This window comes from Clinocottus analis, unplaced genomic scaffold (assembly GCF_023055335.1).
Source record: "Clinocottus analis isolate CAN_PGR_092001 unplaced genomic scaffold, fCliAna1.0.p SCAF_20, whole genome shotgun sequence".
Lineage (NCBI taxonomy): Eukaryota > Metazoa > Chordata > Actinopteri > Perciformes > Cottidae > Clinocottus > Clinocottus analis.
Window position 1 is genome coordinate 9,529,220 of NW_027175932.1, and position 23,426 is coordinate 9,552,645.

General features: G+C 45.2%; 1 protein-coding gene across 2 annotated transcripts; it reads right to left on the minus strand.

Moving 5' to 3' along the window:
* Positions 1 to 181: 181 nt before the first annotated feature.
* strip2 (striatin interacting protein 2) lies at positions 182 to 22,228 on the minus strand. Of its 2 annotated transcripts, XM_068586485.1 has the most exons (22): positions 22,096 to 22,228; positions 17,657 to 17,726; positions 15,985 to 16,059; positions 12,326 to 12,460; positions 12,071 to 12,191; positions 11,010 to 11,078; positions 10,150 to 10,256; positions 9,773 to 9,900; positions 9,454 to 9,642; positions 8,923 to 8,973; positions 6,613 to 6,845; positions 5,587 to 5,652; positions 5,451 to 5,514; positions 5,265 to 5,336; positions 5,005 to 5,079; positions 4,543 to 4,640; positions 3,988 to 4,114; positions 2,884 to 2,984; positions 2,191 to 2,257; positions 1,965 to 2,069; positions 1,515 to 1,719; positions 182 to 436 (listed from the first exon to the last, which is right to left on the minus strand). In XM_068586485.1, the coding sequence occupies exons 1-22, from the start codon at positions 22,114 to 22,116 to the stop codon at positions 186 to 188; spliced, it is 2,430 nt and encodes an 809-aa protein (XP_068442586.1). In that variant the 5' UTR covers positions 22,117 to 22,228; the 3' UTR covers positions 182 to 185. The 2 variants fall into 2 exon arrangements, with proteins under 2 accessions (XP_068442586.1, XP_068442587.1); XM_068586486.1 differs by lacking the exon at positions 8,923 to 8,973.
* Between the last annotated feature and the right edge of the window lie 1,198 nt (positions 22,229 to 23,426).

Below are 23,426 nucleotides of genomic sequence, written 5' to 3' on the forward strand. Positions count from 1 at the left end.
CATCTTCTCCCATCACGGGAAAGCCTGGGAGGTGGCTTCTCCATCTCCTTTCTCTTGACTATGCCCCATCCCTCCATCACCGATGAGAAGATTAACCCCCAGTCCTTCTGCTCCTCCTCCTCCACCTCCCACCCTGAAACCAAACAGACCCCCCCCCCGCCCCCCCACCCCTCCCCGTCCCTCCATCATGGATTCTGCAGCAGCCCCTCCCACTCGATGGGCTGGGAGAAGACCTCTCTCTCCAGCCACATCTCGTAGCTGTAGTGGAAGTCCTCGGGCAGCTCCACGCGCTGGCCCAGCACGCTCTGCAGGCAGTTGTCCACGGGCACGAAGTCTCCGTTCTTGTTCTTGTCGTAGCGCCGGCTGTTGAACTTCTCGATGCTCTCCCGCAGGGCGCACTCCTCCGCCTGGAAGTCCCAAGGGCGTGCGTCGATATCTGGGATGAGAGGAGGGGATACCATTATTGAATAAACATTTGAATGTTCACACTCAAGACTTTTCCCCTTGAATCGATCCTTCTGGATTTTTTTTTTGTCTCCTTGATTTTCATCATTTTTTTCTTGTACTTTCTATGCATCTTCTCTCCAACACTCATGTTGACAGATCACTCGCTCTCCCGTGAGGGACGCTGACCCTGAAAAGTCCCCCTTCCTCTGTTACTATGGCAACACAATTTAGGCTGTTGGCCAATGGCTGCTGGAGCATTGTAGCATCCACACAAGCACAGTGCAAACACACAGACGGGTACAGATACACATCTACCATGAAATTATGATGTATTGACCTATATTAAATTATGTTTACAGTCATGTTTACTGAGCTGAGGGTAAATGTATTTTTTACATGGTCGTCTTCGTTCGATGAATCAAGTTTAAAGATAAAGGACGACTGCTGGGTATAATTATCTCCATGACCGTTTCTTTATGACGATGTAAGAGCTGTGGGTCCAGGAGAATGAGAATATATTTATTTTTTTATTTAAGCTGCATCTGGTCATTTCTTAATGATATAATACTGTTACCATTAATCACGATGTTGAGATGTATCAAAGAAAAGTATCCCATCCATACTAAATGACATACAGTTTTAAAAAAAAGGTAGAAAATGGTTAATGGAAATAAGAAGATTACAACAGATAAAAAATGTTTCTTCAAATTGTCAATATAATGTAAAAAATATATTGTACTTTCCCTTTTCCTTCCCTTTGCTGTCGTCTCTCTTATTTTCTTTCAAACCTGGTCTAGAAAACATACCATCAATCCTTTTATTGTTGTAGATTTTATTATTTGCTTTTCTTAGTTAGTTAATTAGTCATTGTTTAGATCGTAAACTCTTTGTATTATCAGTTATTGGCTGCATAAACTGTGAAAAAAAAGGAATTCACATAAATGAAGCATGTCATTTGTAATAAACTACGTCCAGTCTGGCATTAAACTGATGACATTTATCGGAGCTGAACGCAAAGTGAACCGTTAGAACGCTTCATGAATCTGACTCCACAGACGGATATTTACCATTTCCGTAGGCCCAGTCGTCATTGAGCCTGTGGCGGACCTTCTGGTAGATGGCCGACATGGTCTTCATGTTGCTCTTCCTCCACTGGCGGCCCAGGTACTTGGTCTGAATCTTAAGCAGCTTGAGGACGTAGAGCTGCATCATGGCCTGCTTCACCTTCAGAGCCCTCTTCAGGATGGGGGCGGACTTAAACACCACCAGCATCTGAAAAAGGAATTCAATTGACTAGAGGAACGTGTGTGAGCGTGCGGCGGTGTACCGGAGGCACGCTGCAAACCCTTTCCTGTGTAATATACCAGTGAACATGTGCATGGACTGTCTGCTCGGTCCAATCTACACAGATGCTGATGGGGACCCGGAGATGGTAGATCTAGTCATGTGTCCAGTACGGTTTACAGTAGAAAATCCCTCCTTTAGGCTCCAGTATAAGCCTCTGCAGAATCACTCACCATTGTCCTGGAGTGTTTCCACTTGGTCAGCTTGTTTAATATTCTCAGCAGATTAATACAAGAGAACAAGTTTCTCCAACAGAACTGGTTGCTGTCTCCCGCTTCCTTAAAAGACACACAGACACACACACGCAGGACGCACAAATGTTACAATGACACTTAGAAAGGCTTGACCTTCATGCAGTGAGCATCAATCAGGTGTCACGCTGACACTGTTTTAACTCACCAGGCTCTCAGCTGTGAGCTCGGGCATCTCATGGACCACACAGTGGGGGAAGTCCAGCACACATATGCTGCAATGAAAGCACAGACAAACCCAGCGATCACTTTCCAAATCCACCCGTCACTTTGCATACCGGAACGTCACTGGGATCTGTCCCGTTTCCTTGACTTTTACATCAACATCTGGGGCTGCAAACGCTTTGATTGGGTCAAAGTATGTGTACGCTTAGCATATACAGTACATAATGCTTTTCTGCAGTATTGTACCTGAGCAAAAAATGGCCCGACCTGGCCCTGTCACCTATTGCAAAAGCCTCCTGTCACCTAATGTGTGGCATTATGTTTATTTCTCTTCTTTCACACATGAATCTCCTGCCATTGCATTGCTACTGTGAGGCCATCTGTTCCACTTCCGAGACGCCTGCTGAGTCACGCAAGGTTGCAGTCATGTCTGTAACACTCTGTTAGCCGCCTCGACAGCGGGTCCTCAAACACGACCCTTGTGACTCCGTCAAGCACATTCTTATAGGTACCAGAGTAGTACTTAAGTGGAAGCCATTTCCAGGATGAGTCACTGGAAACGGAGACACAATTATAGAATTTTTCCGCGTCTGTTGCACCAAACCAAGCGTGTCTGTTGTTAGACAGCTGAACAAGACGTGCAGTGAGGGTACAGAGGAGGACACAAGGATCCTACCTGTTTTTGGCACTGATATAGGACATGATGTTCTGATTGAAGAACTTGAGGATGAGTGGGATACAGTTTGCAAACACCAGGTGCTGGGAGACAATCTCGAACTGCAGGAAAAGAAGAGGCGGCATAGCGGAATAATTTGTTTGACACACTGGAAAAAAGCAACAACAACACATTCAACTCGTCTTCAGGTCTGATGATGATGTTGATGGGAAAATCCATTAAAAACAACAATCCTGTAGAAGGTCAAGGACCTGGATTTATATTCTCCTACAGCAGCTTTACAAATCCTTCATCTCACCTGAGAAGCTTTACTAAGATTCAAAGCAGGCGAGTCTGCGGCTGAGCCATAGTTCAGTATTTCATTGCCTGTGGTTGTTTCACATGTGCTATGTTTCACCTTGTTTTCTGAATGTGATATTTTACATTATTATGTGATGAATGTGTCATCAAAAGCAGTTCTGAACATAGATTGTTTGTGCAGGTGCCAAATAATGTCCTCGACTAATCGATTAGACTTCCCAACTGCAGCTGCATACTGATGTGCTGCATGTAATGCCGCTCTGTTGCAGCAGAGGGCGCTACCACTACAACTCTACTGAGCAAAGTCCCTTCCTAGAAACAGAAAATATCCTGTCCTTGTCACTGAACAGAAAAGCAACTGATGAATAAAACAAGATATAAGTGCTTGAAATGGGGCCAAATCCTCTTCTTTTTTTTAAAGAGCAGATTTCAGACCAGATGCCTTCTTTCAATCTATTTTCTGTTTTGATTGAGAGGAATGGGTCCATCGGGCTGATGCAGGAGGTTGAGAGACGTGAGGAGGGGATGGAGGTCCAAAGGTTGGGTGGGTGGTGGTGGTGGTGGGGGTGAAAGTAATGGCACGCTTGACTGGATAATCAGATGGAGGGTATTGAAGGTAGCACAGGGGGAGGTGCATGGATAATTGTGTACAATTGTGCTGAGGGAAGGCGACAGGGAGAAGAAGAATGTAAAAGGAGAGAATGATCATATGAGGTGCCTAAAGGAGGGAGGACTGTGTGTGTGTGTGTGTGTGTGTGTGTGTGTGTGTGTGTGTGTGTGTGTGTGTGTGTGTGTGTATATAACCTGATAAATATGGTTGAGCTTGTAGTGTTTGAGGAGCAGCAGCAGCAGAGCAGAGATGGCCTTGACGATGATTTCCTTGTGACGGTTCACGTCAATTCCAAGCTTCATGCTCTGAAGGACTGTGATACTGGAGGACACACACACACACACACACACACAAACACACACATCTCTAATGATAATACAGCTTTGTCTCAGTAAAAGAAAGACATGACTATGAGGAGACTGACTGTGGAAAACAAACAAGTATTCTGATGAGGTATCTCAACAGGGAACAGAGCTCTGGTGGAGTGTCAGCTCGGCTAAAACTAGGACATACTGGAGACAATAAAACACTCAAAACTCAAAATAAGTGCATTTTCAAATCGTATTCCATCCGCCAAAATGTTACATTTTCTTCCAGAAAAAAAACAGACAATAAGCCTGTTAATCTGTTATGTGCAGATCTAAGTGATGGTGACATTTGACAACATACATGCATCTTTTATGTGTGGCTGTAGATGGCAGCACCATGAGAAAGAGTGTGGTCCAACTGCAGCAGTCTTTAGTACTTACGGCATCTCCTCAGGCAGCACATCAGCCAAGATGTTGATGGAGTCTGTTTTGGCTTTGGAGGTTGGAGCTGCAGCCAGCAGCAGCTTCAGGAGGGCGATCTGACACACAATGCAGAGCTCGATATTGTGTAGTGGAAAAGGTCTTATCATATGTGATCTGTGTGATCTAATATTGCTGCTAAGAATGCCTGATGAAGACTTTGTGTTCAAATAATCGTCAAGCTGCTACAATATATGTGCATCAGTGCTGACAAGCTATTAATACTTATTTTCCTCAAAAATTAATAATCAATTTTCCCTTTTGTTGGGAGAATCTTAACAAACTGTAAAACAGCGCTTATGTGGTTTAAGTGTTTTTACACAGCCAATGGAGATGGTGGGAATCCAGTGTCAAAAATGTTTGGATGGATTGTGTAAAAGGTGATGCTGAGTGACCATAAAAAATACATCATGGGCCACTCACCACGTACTGGGAGAGGTTGGGAAGCATGCCCAGGTAAAGCATCTCTGTCGGTGTCTCCGCCACCTCCTCTTCGCCCTAAATGATGCACAAAAAATGTAATAACACCCGCAAAACACTCACATTCAGGACACAATATGTTTGTTTTTTTTAATCTTGATTTAATATTCACCAAATGAAATATTCAGTTATATCCCGTGTTGCTTTAAAACATAAAAAACAGAGTGATGATTGTTCACAATTGTCACGGTGAAATGACTGACCAGACTCATTGGACACTGTTGCAGCTCGTCCTCCTGTTTGATCTGGACTTCAGCGATGGACACATATTTGTGCTGGAGACGACGAGAAAACCAGAGAGAGGAGAGGAGAGAGGAGAGAAATAATTAACACTCCTCGCACGACAAAGTGGGTGAGACGCTACATGAGGCAGTGATTTCCCCACTCACCTGTTTCAGAGTCTTGACGCTCTCATGGATGGGTCTCGGCAAGCCCACCAGGGTATCTGTGTCACTGCAAAACAACACACAGTTACACCAGACTGGAAGAAGACACAGTTTAAAATGTCTGACATCAAATACCTACTTTCCCAGAGTGAACCCGATGAACTTGTTCCTGCTGGTCTCGAGGAAGTGCTCGATGTCTTTCTCCCTGCACAAGCAAAAAAGACAGGCCGCGGTCAGATTCAGGATTCATTTTGAGAACACCTGCTGCGCCCCACACACACACACACACACACACATACACAAACACGCAACCGAACAAACGGTTTTCACGGGAGCACTCACACGTGTGCGCACACCCACACAAACGCGCAGAAGAGCAACAGCACGCATTAGCTTCCTGAAATCCCATCAGTCACACTGTGTGCCGCTGCTCTCCGTGAGCGTCCTTCTGAATCTGCCCTGTATGTAGCAGCACTCTTGATCCAGAGACATAGCAGTGCACGCACACTTCATGATTCGCTTTACTAATGGACAGGCAGAAAATAGGTTTTAAGATAACGACTGCATAATAAATGGGCGCTATAAAAACACTTGTGTCCTCCCTCAGAGGCATTATTGATGCACCCTGGGAAGACACCACGCGCTACACTGTCAGGAATACACAGATGGAAAGCATATTGCTGGATGACAGCGAGGGGAGCAAACTGTGAGACGACTTTCTAATTTGGTTTTAACCTAACACAAATGGTGGCACAAAATCCGGGTGCGAAGCTGACACCAGCTGCCAGCCAAATGGTGTCGTGGCCGTGGGTGGGAGACTTTTCTCTACTCTACAGTGGTCAAAATGGTAAATTCAGGGGTTTCATTCAGTCGAAAAGTGTAGGAAAGTGTTTTTGAACGAGGAAAAAAATAGGCCAGGGATCACTTTTAGCAGCTGTAGTAATGAGTATCGGTATGATTTAAAGGTTTTACTTCAGCCGTTTATTAATGTGTGCAGAATCTGAGTTCACACCTCCTTTCTGGCTGTGAGTATGTTGTGTGGATATAATCAGTGTCATTTATCCTGAAGGAAGGCAGTTTATTGAATGTTTTTTACATTTCTTTTTACTATTAATGGGTGTTTGTATCAGACTCCAAAGTGCAGAAATGAAAACTGTGAATTAACCTGACTTTAGGGGCCCAGGGAAGGCCCTTGGGGAAGTTGACCCTTTCTGTGGGAGGTCTGAGGGGAGGCGGCGGAGGTGGTGGCTGGATGATGACATCGCGATCCAAGGGGTCCACCTCGCCCTCGATGCCGCTGTCTGTGTCCTCGGGGTCCTCCTCCTCGTCCCGGGCGTCGTCGTTCTTGAAAGGGTCGCGCTCGTTGTACGTGTCCAGGCTGTCCTGCTTGACCAGGGGCTGAGCGAGAGAGAGAGAAAGGACTGCTTATAACAAATACAATTACATATAAAACACATAGGATGAGTAATTAAGTCATTAATATATGGTCAACTCCAGTTGTACAACTGCAAAACTGAGGAATGACCTACATCCACCACCTAAACTTTACCTGACAGCGTATATATTACCTTTAACCCCTTAACAAGCAGACTCATGCTGTGCAGCCAAACACTGCTCCAACACACTTGATTTTCAAAAATATATTTCCAAGAATGTATACTGTGCGATACTGAAAAACTCATATAAAGACGAAAACTCTTCAAATTAAAAAAGGCACTACTTTAATTTTAAGGTTTACTGGTAATACATATCTCCCAATTGTATGGACTTTATGAATACATTTGCAGAGATAATGTTAAGTGCACCATTTTAACTTCAGCTGTAGTGGAGCAGATATGTTTTGGATTGCCTGAGGTACACTGATGTGTCTTAATGACAGTGCTGCTGACAGGTATTTCCGATATTGTCGGTGAGCATCCTAATAATAGCTTCATAAATATTAACATGCGAGCCATATTTATGGAATAGATCCAAATGTCGTATTAAGGCCTTCAGCATATGTTTTTATTTTTTAATAAATGGTTCAACATTTTGGAAAACATATATTTGCCCGTTAGATTTGAAGATACAGTCAGGATACTGTTATCTTAGCTTAGCATAAACAGCTAGCCTGGCTCGGTCCAAAGCCGGCAACATTTCAGTTTGAACTTACCACGATCTGCACTTCAAAAGATACAGAGACAAATGCAAGCAAAAGGCTTTTATTGAGCTCTTATCAAGGAAAAACACACTAAGCTCAAGTGCAACACACACATTCACACACACACACACACACAAGTGTCGCGGTTCAAACAATTTCTCCGATGAATGACTGTGGCAATAGTGCAAGCATCAGGCATGAATCATCATTTAGTACATTAGCTGAGCCGGTGCAGTCGATGAATGGTGCACCAGTGGTAGGACCGATGCTGGACTAAGTGAGTGAGTGTATGGTTGGGAGGAGGGAGGGAGGAAGAGGTGAAACCGTGTAGTGAGCCATTCTCTATGGAGAAGCCATTCTCTGGTATGTGGCAGGTAAAGTGGCGGGGTTCGATCAGGGTTAGGGGACAACCGCTTTCAATGACATCCATGTGAGAGGGAGGTCAACTGAGACCCAAATGCAGCACCTACAGAAGAGAAAGTACGGTCACGGCGATCTCAATTCACCTCCTCAATGAATGCATTTTAAGGACATTGGCCCCTAGTCCAGAGTCTACAGTGCAAGGTGACAAACCTGGGAGCGATGTGATGAGAACTACAGGGAGATGCTACTGCAGCAGATGTCTGAAGTGACTTTGTGGGACAGTGGATAAGTGACCGCTCCACACCAATGACAACAGCCAGCAAGTCAGCCCTGATTCTCAAAACCCCTCCATCCCCCCAAATACTGAGCGGGCCACAGTGGAGGAAGAGGAGGAAAAAGGAGGAGTAGAAGGAGTGAGGGACAGGATGTTAGTGGATAGTGTGGTAGAAGAGGGAAATGTTGGAGAGCAGGAGGGCAGAAGGAAGATGAAGAGCAGGATGATAAAAGGCAAGGAGAAATACAAGGAAGACAAAAAAGGAAACTGAATGGAAGTCGAAAAAACATGTGTAAACACGTGTAAACAGGTTAATGGAAAAATAAAAACTAAATTGAAGAAAATATGCAATTGACGATGACTGAATTAAAGGTTCTAAAGAAAGAAAACCTTTCTTCTCAAGCGTTAAATGAGAAGATCGATACCAATGCTTTATATACATTCTTGTAACGCTTTTGGCAGAAAAAAATCAAAAGGGTAAAACTTCTGACATGTTAAATATTGCTTCCCCAGCTTTTGGTGCCAAATGATACGATTGGATGGGGTTAAATGACAGGAGGGGGAGGAGAATAGAGAAAGAAGGGAGGGCAGAAAGAAGAAAGAATCTGATGGCGGGGGTGTGGGATATGAGTGCAAAAAGTCCAGCTCAATGCAGAGAGAAAATGCAGAAGGAAAAGAGGGAATTTGTGGGTAAAGACCTGCTTCTTGGTAAAGGGACTGTCTCCTTCCAAGCTATCAACAAAGGCACTCTGTGGGAACACAAGGAAGAGGGGCAATGAGAGACCAGAGTGCAATTAGAGAGAGAGAGAGTCCAGTCAAAGCTCGGGAAACAGCGCTGCCCCGGCACCAACTGCGTCTCTGACTTACGACAGAGACCCAGCGATGTTGGCGCCGAAGAGCTTTTGGAAAGGCGGACCTGGGAAATGGTTAGAGGGTGAGTTAAAGAAGGAAGTGTACGGGATCCCTTCAGAAACAGATGAAGCAAACAATGGAGAAATAAGTAGCATATACATGTTATGTTAGTAATAAAGTTTAGTTATGTGGTCGGGTTAAAGGTAGCAAACACACCCTTTCCTTCTGCAAAATACTGTAAAAACACACTACATCTGTTGCATCCATGTCGCCTTGTGTAAAAAAGTAGGTGTATTTAAAGTGAATGTGTCAATCATTGTGCTCAGTGTACCACTACTGGTAAGTTCGGGATGGGTTCGGTGTGTTTGGGTCAGTACCCTGCGGCTGCGGCGGCCTCTCTTCTGCTGCTGCTGCTGCTCAATGAGCTCCATGGCAGAGGCCGGGGGCGAGGCCGCTCGCATGGCCCGGACCACCTTGATGCTGTCCTCGGGCAGCGGGGGCAGGTTGAGGCGCTCGCGGCCCCGCACCTTCATCTCCTGGAGCTCCAGGAAACCCCCCACGGTGAACTGGAAGACACGGACGGCGAGGGAAACGCAGCGAGCCACAGGCCCGTGGGCAGCGAATGAGAGTCTTAAAATATTGTATGGCCAGGATTTTAAATATCCACAACAATGCTATCGGTCATAATGGACTCACCAGTAGCGTCTTCCAGAGCAGCAGGAGCACTTTCTTCATGGGGAAGTGCGGGGCATTCATGCTGCAGAACTTGGTCACCATGGTGAAGAGGAGCAGGGCGAAGGGCTCGCCGTTGTACAGAGGGGAACCTAAGGGGTCAAAAAGGTCAAAGCCTGTGTTTTAGAGATTGGATATCGCAATAAATGAAAGCGCCCGCGGAGACGGACTCTCCTGCGCTTTCGAGAAATGATGGCAATGAAGCAGGGTTCTTCTAAATCAAAGGATTATATATTTCTAAAAAGTACCGCAGCAACCAAGCAAGTAAAAGTACCGCAGCAACCACTATATTTCAGAAGAAGGGCTCCTTATTTGTTAAACACACACACACACACACACACCTAGCTCATTCTTGAAGGTTTCTCTTGCTGCTCTCCACTCAGGTCGGTCATCCTCCGTTTGCACTCTAATGGTCTCCACTATCAAGTACATGATGCTCAGAAGGACCCTGCAAAGAAAAGACATAATTCTCAACATGACACAATGTGCGCGCATGTGTATCTGTGTGTGTGTGTGTGGTCATTTAACTGGTGTCTGGAACAGTAATAATGGGCCTGAAAGGTCAACAAGTACAAGAGGCAATAATATAATTGAGGAGATGATGAGTAGCAATGAAAAGTGCAAGAAGCAGAAGAGGATTGTCTGCAATCTGCTTCTACGTTTAAGTTATTTGTACTCTCCGCCAGGGTAATGCATCATCCATTCACAATTACCTGATGCAAATCAGGCGGTGTTTTATCCATTAAACGCTTTGTTCGCTCAACAAAGCCTCACAGTTCAAAATAACTGTAATGGCTTTTAATTGTGTGGAGGCAATTAGGCGCAGATCCTCTCCTCAAGCCAGTAATCATTTCAAAGTGTTCAACTGGGAAATGCACAGACGGAGCTCTGCCAATGTGTGAACATATGAGTGTGTAGAGGGGTGTTCAGCCTATTTTGTAAAAAAAAAAGAAGCAGAAAATAGAAAATGAATCTGAGGGAAAAGGATAAAGAGTATTTTTTTACACAAAAAATGTTGTGGATTAGGTCTGTGTGTGTGTGTGTGTGTCTGTTTGTGTGTGTGTCAAAATGTGTGCTTGTGGCCAGATGACAGACAGAAAAAGCATGAAAAATACTATTTTCTTGAGAATTGGAAGATATTTTCCTTCTTGTGAGAGGGGAATGTGGAGTCGGCTGCGTTTCATGCGGTTGCATTACACACCTGAGCTCTGTGCTGTCTGCGAGAGAGATGGCCGGCTTCCTCACCGCACTGCTGCATGCCTGGTTGTTACTGCAGACACCAGAACACAAGGAAACATTGACATCGTCTCAGCGGGCTCTTCGAAAAAGAAGAGCAAGGACATTTTTGAACAAAAGACGAGGAGGTTATGATGATGCAGTTTCTTTTTAAACACATTACCAGAGTCCCATTTTCTTTAATGCGATGCCCTTTTCATGCTTCTTCTATAAGCAGCACTGTATGTGTGTGTATGTGTGCGTGTGTGTGTGCGTGTGTGTGTGTGTGTGTGTGTGTGTGTGTGCGTGTGTGTGGCTCGCTTACACTGCTTTGAATGTGCAGCATATTGAGGGGCCATGATGCCTCAGAGTAGCTTATGTAACAACAAAGAAGCGCCGGATCCCAACTGAGGCCGACACCGGCAACAACAAAAGCAGACTTGAAGGAGCCGCTGCCGCAGCGCGTCCTCGACGGAGGGTTTGAAGTGCGGAATCACAGCCGGTGTGTTGACTGTATTGCTGCGTTTCAGTCCCTCTCTCTTTCTCTCTCAGTGTCCGTCGATGTCTTTCTATCCCCATTAAACTCAGGAGGGTGCTGAGGGACCAGAGCTTCCAACACTGAGCGAGAAAGGAACATTGACTCTTTCGGGGTTTAAGCCAATCAATAACATGACAACCGTTAGGACAGCCTATGAAAGACGTCCGGATTTCTGGATGAAGATTCTTTATCCGAGGAACACATTATGTCCCTTTTACCTCTTATTAACGTCCACTCCCTTCCTTTACTGCCAGCAGGCCATCACCCAAGGGGGCCATACATTCATGAAAAGGCACCTTCAGTCTGCGCTGTCCGTTTCTATCGTTCACTTGCCCTTCATGTCCCTTTCTTACACCCTCGCGTGTTGTAAATACACAAGCAGCAAGTCTCTAATCTTATCTTATCAAGCAAATCCAAGGTGAAAGTGACATTGTAGCTGGCGGGTTTCATTTGGGGAGTTTTATTGAAGGACTCACATGTGCCCAGCATATTCGCCGCGTCCTACTCACTCTATCTCCATGCTAAGCAGCTCCAGCAGTGCCGTGAAGATGCCCATGTCGTAGAGCAGGAAGACGTTGTGTCTGGACCAGTGGAGCACGTCCACCTCTGTGTCACACTCGTCAAACACTCCTGGAGAGGGGGGAAGAGGGGAAGAAAGGTGTGGGGAACTTTCAGAAGCTATTTTAAAGTTCAAGTAAAGAGAGAGTTTAGTAGTTTACAGCCATGACTGCTGCAGCGTGGAAAGAGGCCTCGGGCCTACGCACCCTGAGCCAAGTAGAGGATGGCCCTGGCCACCTTCAGCCTCTTGTCTCTGTCCGTCACCTCCAGCGCGTCCAGCAGCCTCATCACATAGGACCTCTGCTCCTCCACCGACAGCTCGATCCACCGTCTGCCTCGAGCTGCGGGAAGGACACGACAAATGTTTGCTAGGAGGCGAAGCCACTCCAATAGTAGTAATGGATTGGATTTAATACATTACATCAAACAGTCTGAATGTCCTTCAAAATGAAGGATGGGCTGATTCCCACTCTCCGTAGCATTTCTCGTACTCTTTACTTCCTGCTTGACATGTCTTACCACTCCCTCACCTCCCTCCTCCTCCACTCTTCCACCCATGTTTCATAAAATATTAATCAAGCTCAGATTGTTCGGGAAATCGGGTGGCTGCAAATAACCGATGTGTGACGCATGCTCGGCTGTAATCTCGCCTGTTGGATACTGTAAATATTTTTGCACAGCAGAGCCATATTCGTCCTCCTCGCAGACATGGACTCACACAGGACATTTGATTGAAATTGAAAAGAAATTTAACATTCGGTCCGAGTAAATCTAAATAGCCTCAGAGTATTTTTTACTCTATTCAGTGTTCATCTCTAACTCTACATGATAATATATATAACTCTACATGATGATATTTCACTAGAATTGGATTTAACTCTATATAGAATTTTATATCTGATTGAATTGAATCTGATTCTGTTCTAGAATCCTATTCTAACATTCTATTCTAGAATTGTTCATAGAACTATTCTATATAGAATTGAATCGAGTGTAACGAGAGGTGTCATGGCGGCGGGAACAGAACTTAAGGAACCGTTGTGGGCGTGGTCACGCTGTTTTACTCCAATAGATTGTGTGATGAATATTTGCTGCTACTCTACTGGTTTTTCCTGTGCAGTCACACAGCCCATCCGCCCGTCACCTCTTCCTGTGTGACACTCCCCCCTTTGCTTCCCCACCGCCATCAATAAAATACAGCTCTAAGTACCTTTGCCTCAGCCTGACGGATAAACTGTGACATCTTAAACAAAGACTCTGCCGCTCTCGCAGTCAAACGCCACCTCCTGCTCCCTCGGCATCGCAGCAGTAATAACGCTCGCCCCTCACACATGGAAACCAGCTCCTGAAATGTCTTCCTCCCAACCCGCCTGCTGTTCTTGTTTGTCGAATGCCATTTTCTGAGCCTTACTGGTTTCGAGAATGACGGCGTACGGCCTGTGAAAGCTGTATTCCTCGAGTCTAATTTGGGTAAAACTGTAACCTTGTTCTGGATATTCACAGCACTCATGCTGTTAGACTGTGAATGGAAATATAGAGACTGACTGACTGACTGCTGCTGCTTTGATGTGTCTGTCATTATGTTCAGGCCCAATGCATCAGCTCTGCAAATAGCTGAACGCTAGTAACTGTTGAATATTACAGAGCAGTAATTACAGTGAGTCAGTGGGGTGAGCAGAGACCAGTACTACGACTACAATAAATGACAGCTTTTAAAGAAATGCACACCTTCTCCAGCGAAAAGCCTTTTTTTTTTTTAAAACAGTGTTAGTCTTCTATTCTCAGACAGTAATAGGCATTAAAGCAGCGGAACATCATCGTGATCGCTGGAGCTCAGCGCGTCGAACTTCAGCAGCGTCGCGAAAGAAATCTCCCTTCACGTCAGTAAAGAGATTAAAACAGACACACTGTGGTAATCACAGTAATGCAGATGATTGGGAAGCCGCGGTTGGTGGTGAAAAAAAACCTTGATGAGCAACGCTGTCGGTGTCATACACACACAAAGAGAGAGAACCACCTTTGACGACTTGCATACATTGCTCACAGAACACACACACACACACACACACACGCACACTGATGAAAAGAGCATAATGCAAAGAGGCAGCTCTGTGCTCTATCTCTGTTAAACAGCAGCCGGAGAAGCTCTCGTCTAATCCCGCTATTCATTACCGCTCAGCTCGGAGAGGAGGTGACAGATGAAGAGGAGGAGGCTCGTCTCGCTCTTCTTCGCGACCAAATGGAAAGACGCCACGGTGACTCGAGACCTTGGTGGCTTCTTAGCGTTTCATCCGAGCGATGTCTGCGGCATGTCGTTCGATAATGACATCACATCAAAACAACCCAGTGCAAGATACGGTGAAGGGTTACAACAAATTGTGGTTCTTTGTTTTCTCTTTTTAATGGAATATGTTACTTGGAATCAAACTAGATGTTTTCTACACAAGACAGCGTGATTAAGACTATCTGGTAAAGAGAGCATAATCTCTTGGCAGACTACCTGGTGTTGGAAAAGCTGCTTTGTTCTTGGGAACCAAATATTAAATCACATGGTTAGGATGGGCCCATGTGAATCTGTGGGGATATTCATTCTTTGACCGGCTTATAGGAGCAGAGCTCTGATGTGCCCGGTCACCCGCCTCGCACAGGTCGGCTTAATATTTTGGATTTTTTTTTTGTTAAACTCGCAGCAGCAGCTGAAGAGCGAAGACGCCGGCTTGTGTCGCCCTTCAGAGGTGAGAAAACGGAGCCGAACTGAGCTCAACACATCCCTCTACAGCTTCCAGTGTGAAGCCGAGAACACGCTGGAGCGGTGGAGTATTTCAAACTTGTAAAAGGAACGATTCTGAAAAGCGTGGGGAAGTTTCAGGGTAATTCTTTCAATGGAATGAAAAAGAACATTCCCTTCAACACATATTTTTATCATGTGTGCTCTGTGTCGCGAACATTTGGTTTATTTAACCTTCATCATCTCGCTCATGGTCACTCTTATCAAGCACTGAACTGGAGCCAACCGGGTCACTGAGAGCGACACAATAGGACCGTGACGGCGGTCATACTGTTGCAGGAGCCATCGAGGACTCTGTTAGAAACAACATGGCTGGCTTTGGACTTCACTGTGTTCCAGTGAGAGCATTGGTGAACACGGTTTTGTGTTTCAAATGGAGCTCAGTTATTACTCCTCATGTGAGCCACTGGCAGTGACGGGAACGTCACCCCGGGCGTCCGACTAGTGCTGTTCTTAACACAATATTGCAGTGGTTTTTAAACTGTGGGGCGCGGCCCTGTAGTGGGACTCGGAGGTATTACAGGTGGGGCGCAGGCGGAGATGCGGATTCTTTATTAATCCCACAATGGGGGAATTATTCTCTGCATTTTACCCATCATCCTGAGTAATGAAGGAGCTTTGTGCTGCTGTGAAGCTCTGGGGCTTCAGTGCCTTGCTCAAGGACACTTCAACATGAAACTATGGGGAGAAAACAGGGACCCAACCGGCTTCCTTGATATTTTTCTTGTGCCAAATATGAGTTATTGTTTTTGCACATATAACCTTATTTGCATTGTTTTAACAAAGCGATTGCACATGTTATTAGTTTTTGTCAAAAGGATCGATCTTCAAGCACGGATGGAGGAGCCTCAAAAAGTTGGACCATTTGGTTACAATATTATCGGGGCGGTGGGCTCGAACGTTTTGCTTCCTCCCAAGTGGGGCGTGACAGAAAAGGTTTGAGAAGCACTGACTTAACCTATCACATTAAGGGATGTGCAAACAGCATATCCACAGCCGTTTAATAGATCTCATAAATACATAGTCACACACACACACACACACACACACACACACACACACACACACACGCAGTACCATGGCTCCTGAAGTCCTCCTCAAAGTAGTCTCTGTTCAGGGCGAACTCTGGCTCCTCTGTGTAACTGTAGAGTTCTGTAGACGGAAAACAATACAACAGAATTAGAGCTGAAGCAATAAGTCAATAAATCAAAATAGTTTTTTTACAGCAAAGCAACATTGTTGTCTGATTGCAGCTTCTATACTTGAGACCATTTCCTTCTTTTCTCTGTATGTCTGAATGCTTTATAGATCAAATAATTTGTCATTTAATCAAAAACAACAGATGACTCGATGATGACACAAATGGGTAGCGAGAACCCTAAATAGAAAAGAATAGAATCCAATAGAAAGAGGAGACGGGTGCACTGCTGCAGGTAAACCCTCCTAAAAAAACAAAACAAAACAAAAACAGGTCCCGTCTCCTCAGTGGTGAGCTCATGCGCCGTCGCCATGCTTCTCCTCCCGTGCTCAGAGCAGGCGGCGCTGCTCGAGCCCGAGGACTGTCTGTGTGACTGTCTGTGTGTGTGTGTGTGTGTGTGTCTGTGTGTGTGCGCGCTTGCCAATATGACTAACACTCAGCTGCCGCATGCCATCGTCCAGGAGGACAAGCCACCCAAATCACACACTTGAAATAAACGACGAGGTGCAATCAGCAACATCCGTCGGCATCGATGAAGTCCATCCTGTCCTTTATCCATCTTTTGGGCATTTATAATTCAAACTCCAAGTCACGCGTGAGCCGTTACCAGATATGCAGATGCTGAACAATCCAGTTAGCCTGAATGTAGAATCACGCGTACCACTCGTCATACAATGTGTCCAGAAAACGTGTCAGGACGAGATGTTGTCGTGTGCCTTCAGCAGCGCATTGTTTTGTTTTAATGAATAACATTGTAACATGAAACAGCTGAAGAAAAACCTGAGGAATGCAGAAACGGCATTATATCTTCCAATCAATAGCACATTGTAGTCTGTATGCTAAGTAGAACCAGAGATGTTACTGCAGGAGTGGAGAGAAATCCCACGTCAACCGTTCAGAATGCTATGGGTGCAAGTCGGGTTAAAGGTTGATGTGAAAAGAGACCTGGACAAAAGCGAAGGATAGTGCAAGGGACTGATTCAGAGTTGGTGCCATAACTAAGAGTCTTGTAGTTTAGTTTAGTGCGTTAGCGCGCTAAGCTGATGTGGATGTCGTTAGTTTTGCAGATACTTGGTCATAAACTAAAATATTGGAGCTACTTTGACCTAATGGCGCTAGAAGAAAACGTCTGGAGATCATGGAAGTCATTCAGATTCATCCTCTGGGTGGCACGAATGCAAAACGTCACGGCAGTCGATTGCAGAAAGCAAGAATCGTCAACCTCGTGATGGCGAAAGAGGAAAAGTCAGGGGGACCATCAAAGTCAATGTGATTCATCCCCTGGGGACCATGAATGTCTGTACAAAATGTGGTGAAAATCTATCCAGTATGTGTTGCAAACATGGCGGCAGAAACCAACAGACATACTTCTTAAATTACAGTTCTTTAATCAAAAGTAATCCCTCTAACTCAGAGGAAGTACATTGAATGCAGACCCTGCTGTAGGAGAATGTGCTGCAAGCTTTTGTTGCAGTTATCAGAGGACATAAATGTTCATGTTTCTAACCATTTGGAAGACGAACCCGGTGTTTAGCGGCCGGTCAGTCTTACCTGAGAGCTCGGCCGTCAGTGCGTCCGTGTCTCCGTACTCAAACTCCAGGTTTGGAGACTCCATGGAGCTCTGTGAAGAGCAAAAACACACATTTGCATAGATATTATAGTAGGACTGCGATCTCAGCTCAAAATCACAGATGTCCAGACACCCACATGCACGCAAACATACTGCAGGCTATTCACATTTCCCCACACACCTACTGGAGCACTACTCTGCAGTCCACTCGCGGTCACACACTTCAACTCCACACATCACCCACGCACACGCACACACTCTCGGCTCGTTCACCGTTTTCGTTTCATCGCGCGTACTTCGGGGTTTTTGATTGGCTGCTGAATATTCAGGGTGGCGTTGATTAGTCATTTACATTTTTTTTTTCCCCCGCCCTCTCTCACATATCTGACTCACAATTACACACGCTCTCTCTATGGGCACAACCAGCTCCAGCTTTGATCAGACCGATTGGACGGTGGGAGGATGCTCTCTTCCTTACAAAGACCCAGATAGAGTGAGGCGAGGGGGAGAGAGAACCTGGCCCCTTGTTTCAGAGCAGATTAGCTCCTGTAGGCAGTCCAGGGTCGTGATTAGCACGGGACCGACTGCACACGCCCTCACCAGCTCCATGCAGTCGCACAAACGCTCCGCTTGCAGCCTTGCAGCACCAAAACATCAGCTCCTGATGACAAAGTGGGATCTGCAGGATTTTTGAATGACGTGCATGTGATTTACATGCACGCTCACACGGAGGCCCAAAATGTAGGCAAACACTCCGGGAAAAGTCTTCTTCTCTCTAAAATAGAGGAGCGATTCATGATATCAATAACCTTGAGAGTGTAACCTGGTTATGATTAACGCCTGGGGCAAATAGAGGCTGAATGGCAGGAAGAGAATAGGCTGGTGGCTGGAACATTCTCGTTATTTTTTAATCTCTTTATCTTTTTCTATAGCGGATGTGAACTGATGCAATTTCTCCGAAGGGATGATTAAAGATTATTTTTATATTAATGACATTGAAGGAAGAAAAAAAATCCCTCCTGGCTGCACTGGGAGGCTAAAAGCAACGAGTGTTGGATGTGTTTAACCCTGTGAAAATCACCCAGGGCCGTGACTGTAAATAAGGATGTGCTCCGAGTCAGCGATCCTGGTTAAACAAGTCTGTCACGGAAGCGTCTCCTCTGAATAAATACCTGTTGCAACCGAGTCGGCACAAACTGTTTACGACACTGTGCCAGTGCTGCGAGGGTCGATGTCACCGCCGCGCTTGTAAACCAGGAAGTGGGAACCACCCGGGAGCGCAGATGATTCAACTAAAGGACCCCGCAGCTCTGATCTCGCGGGAGAAGGAAGCCTGTGGGCGCTTTGTGGCCGTGTGCTGCCTCACTTATCATCACAGAATCATCTGAAGCCAACTTACTTGTTTGCTTTGCAATATTTCTCCACTCCACTTAAACGTCAGTGCATTGAGAAGAAGATGAAAGTACATGACCTTGCAGTTAAAAGCGCCACAATGTCTCCTCTTCAGTCCCTTCAGCTTCCTTTACACAACACATAACGTTATGTTGTTTATGGCGTCTGCTTAATATTGATCCGGCTGCAAGAGGTCCATCACTGACACCACCCTCGGAACCAGCTGCCATACAATGTGTTAAAATCATTAATCCATTAAGTACATCTATAATATAATGGGGATTAATTGCTTAACTCACTGCAAAGTGTAAAATCAATGAAAATCCTTTATAAGCTCTTTTATCAACTGACACCCTGTCTTCATAACCTCAGATATATAAAAGCTATTAAACACTTGCTGCAAGCGGCTATTCCAGCTGTCCACTGCTCCCCACTCATCCTGTGTGATGCTTCAGTCCGGCCCGGATCGTTTTTATTATCAACGAACGTGTTGATTCATTTATTTGATCAGTCTATAAAAAGGAAAACTCGTGATAGCCTCCGAACATCGGTCTTGTTTTGCCCAACCGACAGAGCATCAAACTTTGGATTGCACGCAGCTCTCGTCCATAAAACCATTATTTTTCAACCTGAAAAATAACAACAAACAATGATGACATCACACCAGCGTGATATTACAAACTGTGTGTGTGGAGTTTGAGAGACATAAAACAGGGAGGGTCTCATGGTTACATAATGGGAAATGTAGGATACTTGAAACATACTACAGAGTAGAAGTTATGAGAGCTCAACTGAACTGAAGTACCACTTCAACTCTTTTAACAAGAGCCACATTTTCCTCAATAAAGAAATCCTATTTTGTGATGAATGAATTAACCATTTAATCTAATACAGGTCACATAATTGGGAACATTTGGTCTTCAAATGGCTTATGTTGTCCAACCAACAGATTACAACCAAAACATATTACACAACCAGACAATGTTTGACCATTTTACTAACAGATGACTTTAAAAGCTTACTGTTGTGGTCAATGACTATTACATTGAATGACTCATCCAACAAGCCGCCTCATCCACCATCCATCTGGTGAATAACCCGGAGTCACCCAGGGACACCGAGGTGGCCGTCCTTTCCTAACTCAACCGGGATGGTTCTTTAATTCCTGTGAGCGTCAACAAAGAAAAAACCCGTCTGTCTCTCTCCTTCGTTTTCTCATCCAGTCTCTTCCTCTCTCTCCCTCCCTCTCTCTCTCCCTCTCTCTCTCTCTCTCTAGCTGATAACGAAAGTCGTCCTCGCTCCGAGCTTCTGTACGCCGACACTCTGCCCCACATCAGTGTGCAAACCCTGGGCTCAATGTCAAGGCAGGCCACCTCCTACTCCTGCCAGCATATGCCACACACACACACACACACACACACACACACACACACACACACACACACACAGAGAGACGACCGCTCTACCCAGCACAGGTTTACACTCTGTATGTATGTACATGAACGAATCAGATCTGAGGTTGACTTAACAGACACATGAGCCCAGTTCGAGTGCCGTGGCCAGGGAGTATCAACATATGGCCTTGATGTTTAGTGCTTTCAGCATCCATGTCATTCACCCCCCCTTACACACACACGCTCACACACCATCCCCAACCACTCGACCCAAAATCCAACGGCTGTGAGATGAATATGCTCTAATTCCCTCCAAAAAAAAAAATCATTCACTGCGCTCAAACAATAACACAGACATCAGGGGTGACTGGATTTTTGCCTGGACGACAGCTTTGACTGTTTAACTCCTGGGATGTATCTTGACCGAGCAAACCCAGGAATGAAAAACACATCTTCTTCTCATTTTTTTTTCATGAGGGGATGAAATACAGCTGCACGGCGCAAAGAGAAAAAAAAGAGCAGCAGCGTCAGGCCGAACATGAGCCATGCTGCTTTCGTGTTCAGAGAAGACAGCAGACCTGCAGGTCCATGTTTCAGGAGGTTTGTAAACGTCTCAGCCTCCATGGTCGGATTCAAGGAGATCTTGTGAGGTTGCAGTTGTTTTTTTTTAATGAATTGATCAATAAAATGAGACATAAAATGAGCAATATGAAGGGAGTCATGTTGGGAAAGAAACATTAGAAAATACAATGGGCTTTTCTTTTTTTTTTACTATCTTCCATGCTGCGGACCAAATGATTAATTGATGAGTAAAGAATTGATGTTTGCAGATCATAAAAACCGTTGCAGTAGATAAGAAACAAATCATGCTTTTATAGAATATGCATTTAATATCAATACATATTACCAGAGACCAAAGTCAAGTCTAAAAGTGGGCACTTCCTTTAACCAGCGAAGCCATTTATAATGACATGAAGTGAGACTATTTCGCCTTTGTGAAGGTTGGACCTGCAAATGTTGAATGACTTGATGAATTGCTTGATCAAATCAATGAACTGACAAACACAAGCACATGTTAAACATCAGGCATATGACACATTGTACATTATACTTCATATATTCTTTACCGCAAGAGAATAAAACACCAGAAATATCAAACCACTACAATTCTGAGAGCTGTGCTTCACAGTTGTAGGGTGAGCTGCTCGGACTCCACATTTCACCACCTGCAGTCTCCACGCTGAGCACCGCTGTGGGATTACTGCGGGGTTATTTTTAGGAGCCCGGTTGCCAAAATAACACCTCGGTGTCTGCCTGCCTGCCCGTCTGCATGCTCTCCAGCCAAGACGTCTACTCACTGCTGCATGGGAAGGACATTCAGCTGGACGGAAAGCTACCCAGCAACAACACACACACACACACACACACACACAATCTCTCTCACTCACACACACACACACACACACACACACACCTCCAGTGCGCTCCTGTGCCATACGCGGCAATAGCTGACTGCACGCAAACGCCTCTCTCCAATTTACCTCCGACTCCTTCTGCTGATCCTTGAACACATCTTTCCCTTTCGGCCTCTGCCTGTCGCCGTTACCGTTAAGGTTACTATTAATGATAGGTACCTCCATGTCCTCCGCCTGCATCTTGCTCGGTCGGTGCGGCTCACTTCCTCCCCCGCAGATAGTGCATACCGGTCCGGTGGCGAGCTGTGACTGCACCGCGGCAGGAAGAGCACCGGCTCCTGAGCCCAAGTTGTGGATCTCCGCCTCCTCCTCCTCCTCCTCTTCCTCCTCCTCCTGCTGCTGCTGCTGCTGCTGCTGCTCCTGTCTGTTTGGTTCACTGTCCCTGTGCGCTCCGAGAGGGCGGGGTTAGAGAGTCAACAGCAGAGAGGCGCGTCAGCTGACCACCTGAAAGTTAAGCGAGGTGGTGTTACGCAGGGTCAGTGCAGGCCCTGATATAGAGAGATAGAGAGGTGGGGGACATGCACACGGAGCTCTGATGCGCCTCGTGTCAAAATAAGAGCCCGGGGTCAATACTCGGAACTGCATATTTATCATCTGGAGATACGAGGGTGCTCTCTTTAAAACCAAATCCTTCATGTATATATAAAATATAAATACATTTACTTCCATACATTTATATAGAAATATATAAATGTATATATATGTAAATGTTTATTCATAAAGCACCATTTCCCATAAATCCCTTCTGTTTGTGAAGGCAGACTCCACCACTAACGAAAGAGTTATTACAGAATGTAAATACATTGAATGACTAACTACATACAAAATATGTTCTTGTTTCTTCATCGGCCTTCTTGTCTAATCAAATGTGCTATGAATTGACCTATAATCTATTACATTTGAATGTAATTAAAGGGTTAGACGACATGATAACAGCTACTGCTAGTCTGCTACGCTATGCTACTTACTTGTAGCAGGACAATCTGATGCCTTTTGTTTGGTTTATTATTACATTTATCTATTGGCTCATTCATATTGTCCAACAAACTCAATTAACACTTTACTACAATAGCTTTAGCGACAGCCATTCACCAGCTTTAGCTAATTAATGATGTTTCCTCACATCTGTGTCAAACCAAATTCATATAAAAGAAGATGTTTGTAATCTTCTCCTTGGTAATAAAATGCGTTATACTGCAATTTGCTGTCTGGGGTCTCGGTCAGTGTGCGTGTGTCTACCTTTTCATTTCTGTGACTCCTCAGTTTGAATGGGAGATGGAGGTGCAGGTTGCCCCCCTGCATATCCCCTCCTGTCTCCTCACTTCCCCTCCTGTTCCCCTCTCTGCAGAGAGGAAGTGAATTATTGATAGGCAGAGGTGGGGGGTTGGTGTGTAAGTTGCCAAACAAACCACCACACACACTTTGGTAAACCACTTAAGGTGACGTGATTGGATGGCACAGTAAAGCCTTGAGCTTCTGGTGGAACGTGA

Excerpts from the sequence above, each read along its gene's own strand:
- strip2 (XM_068586485.1), bottom strand. The coding sequence starts at position 22,116 with ATGCAGGCGGAGGACATGGAG. Across the intron at positions 5,653-6,612 it reads CCCTGGGCCCCTAAAGTCAG|GGAGAAAGACATCGAGCACT; the intron begins GTTAATTCACAG and ends TTGCTTGTGCAG. Across the intron at positions 2,258-2,883 it reads TATATCAGTGCCAAAAACAG|CATATGTGTGCTGGACTTCC; the intron begins GTAGGATCCTTG and ends CTTTCATTGCAG.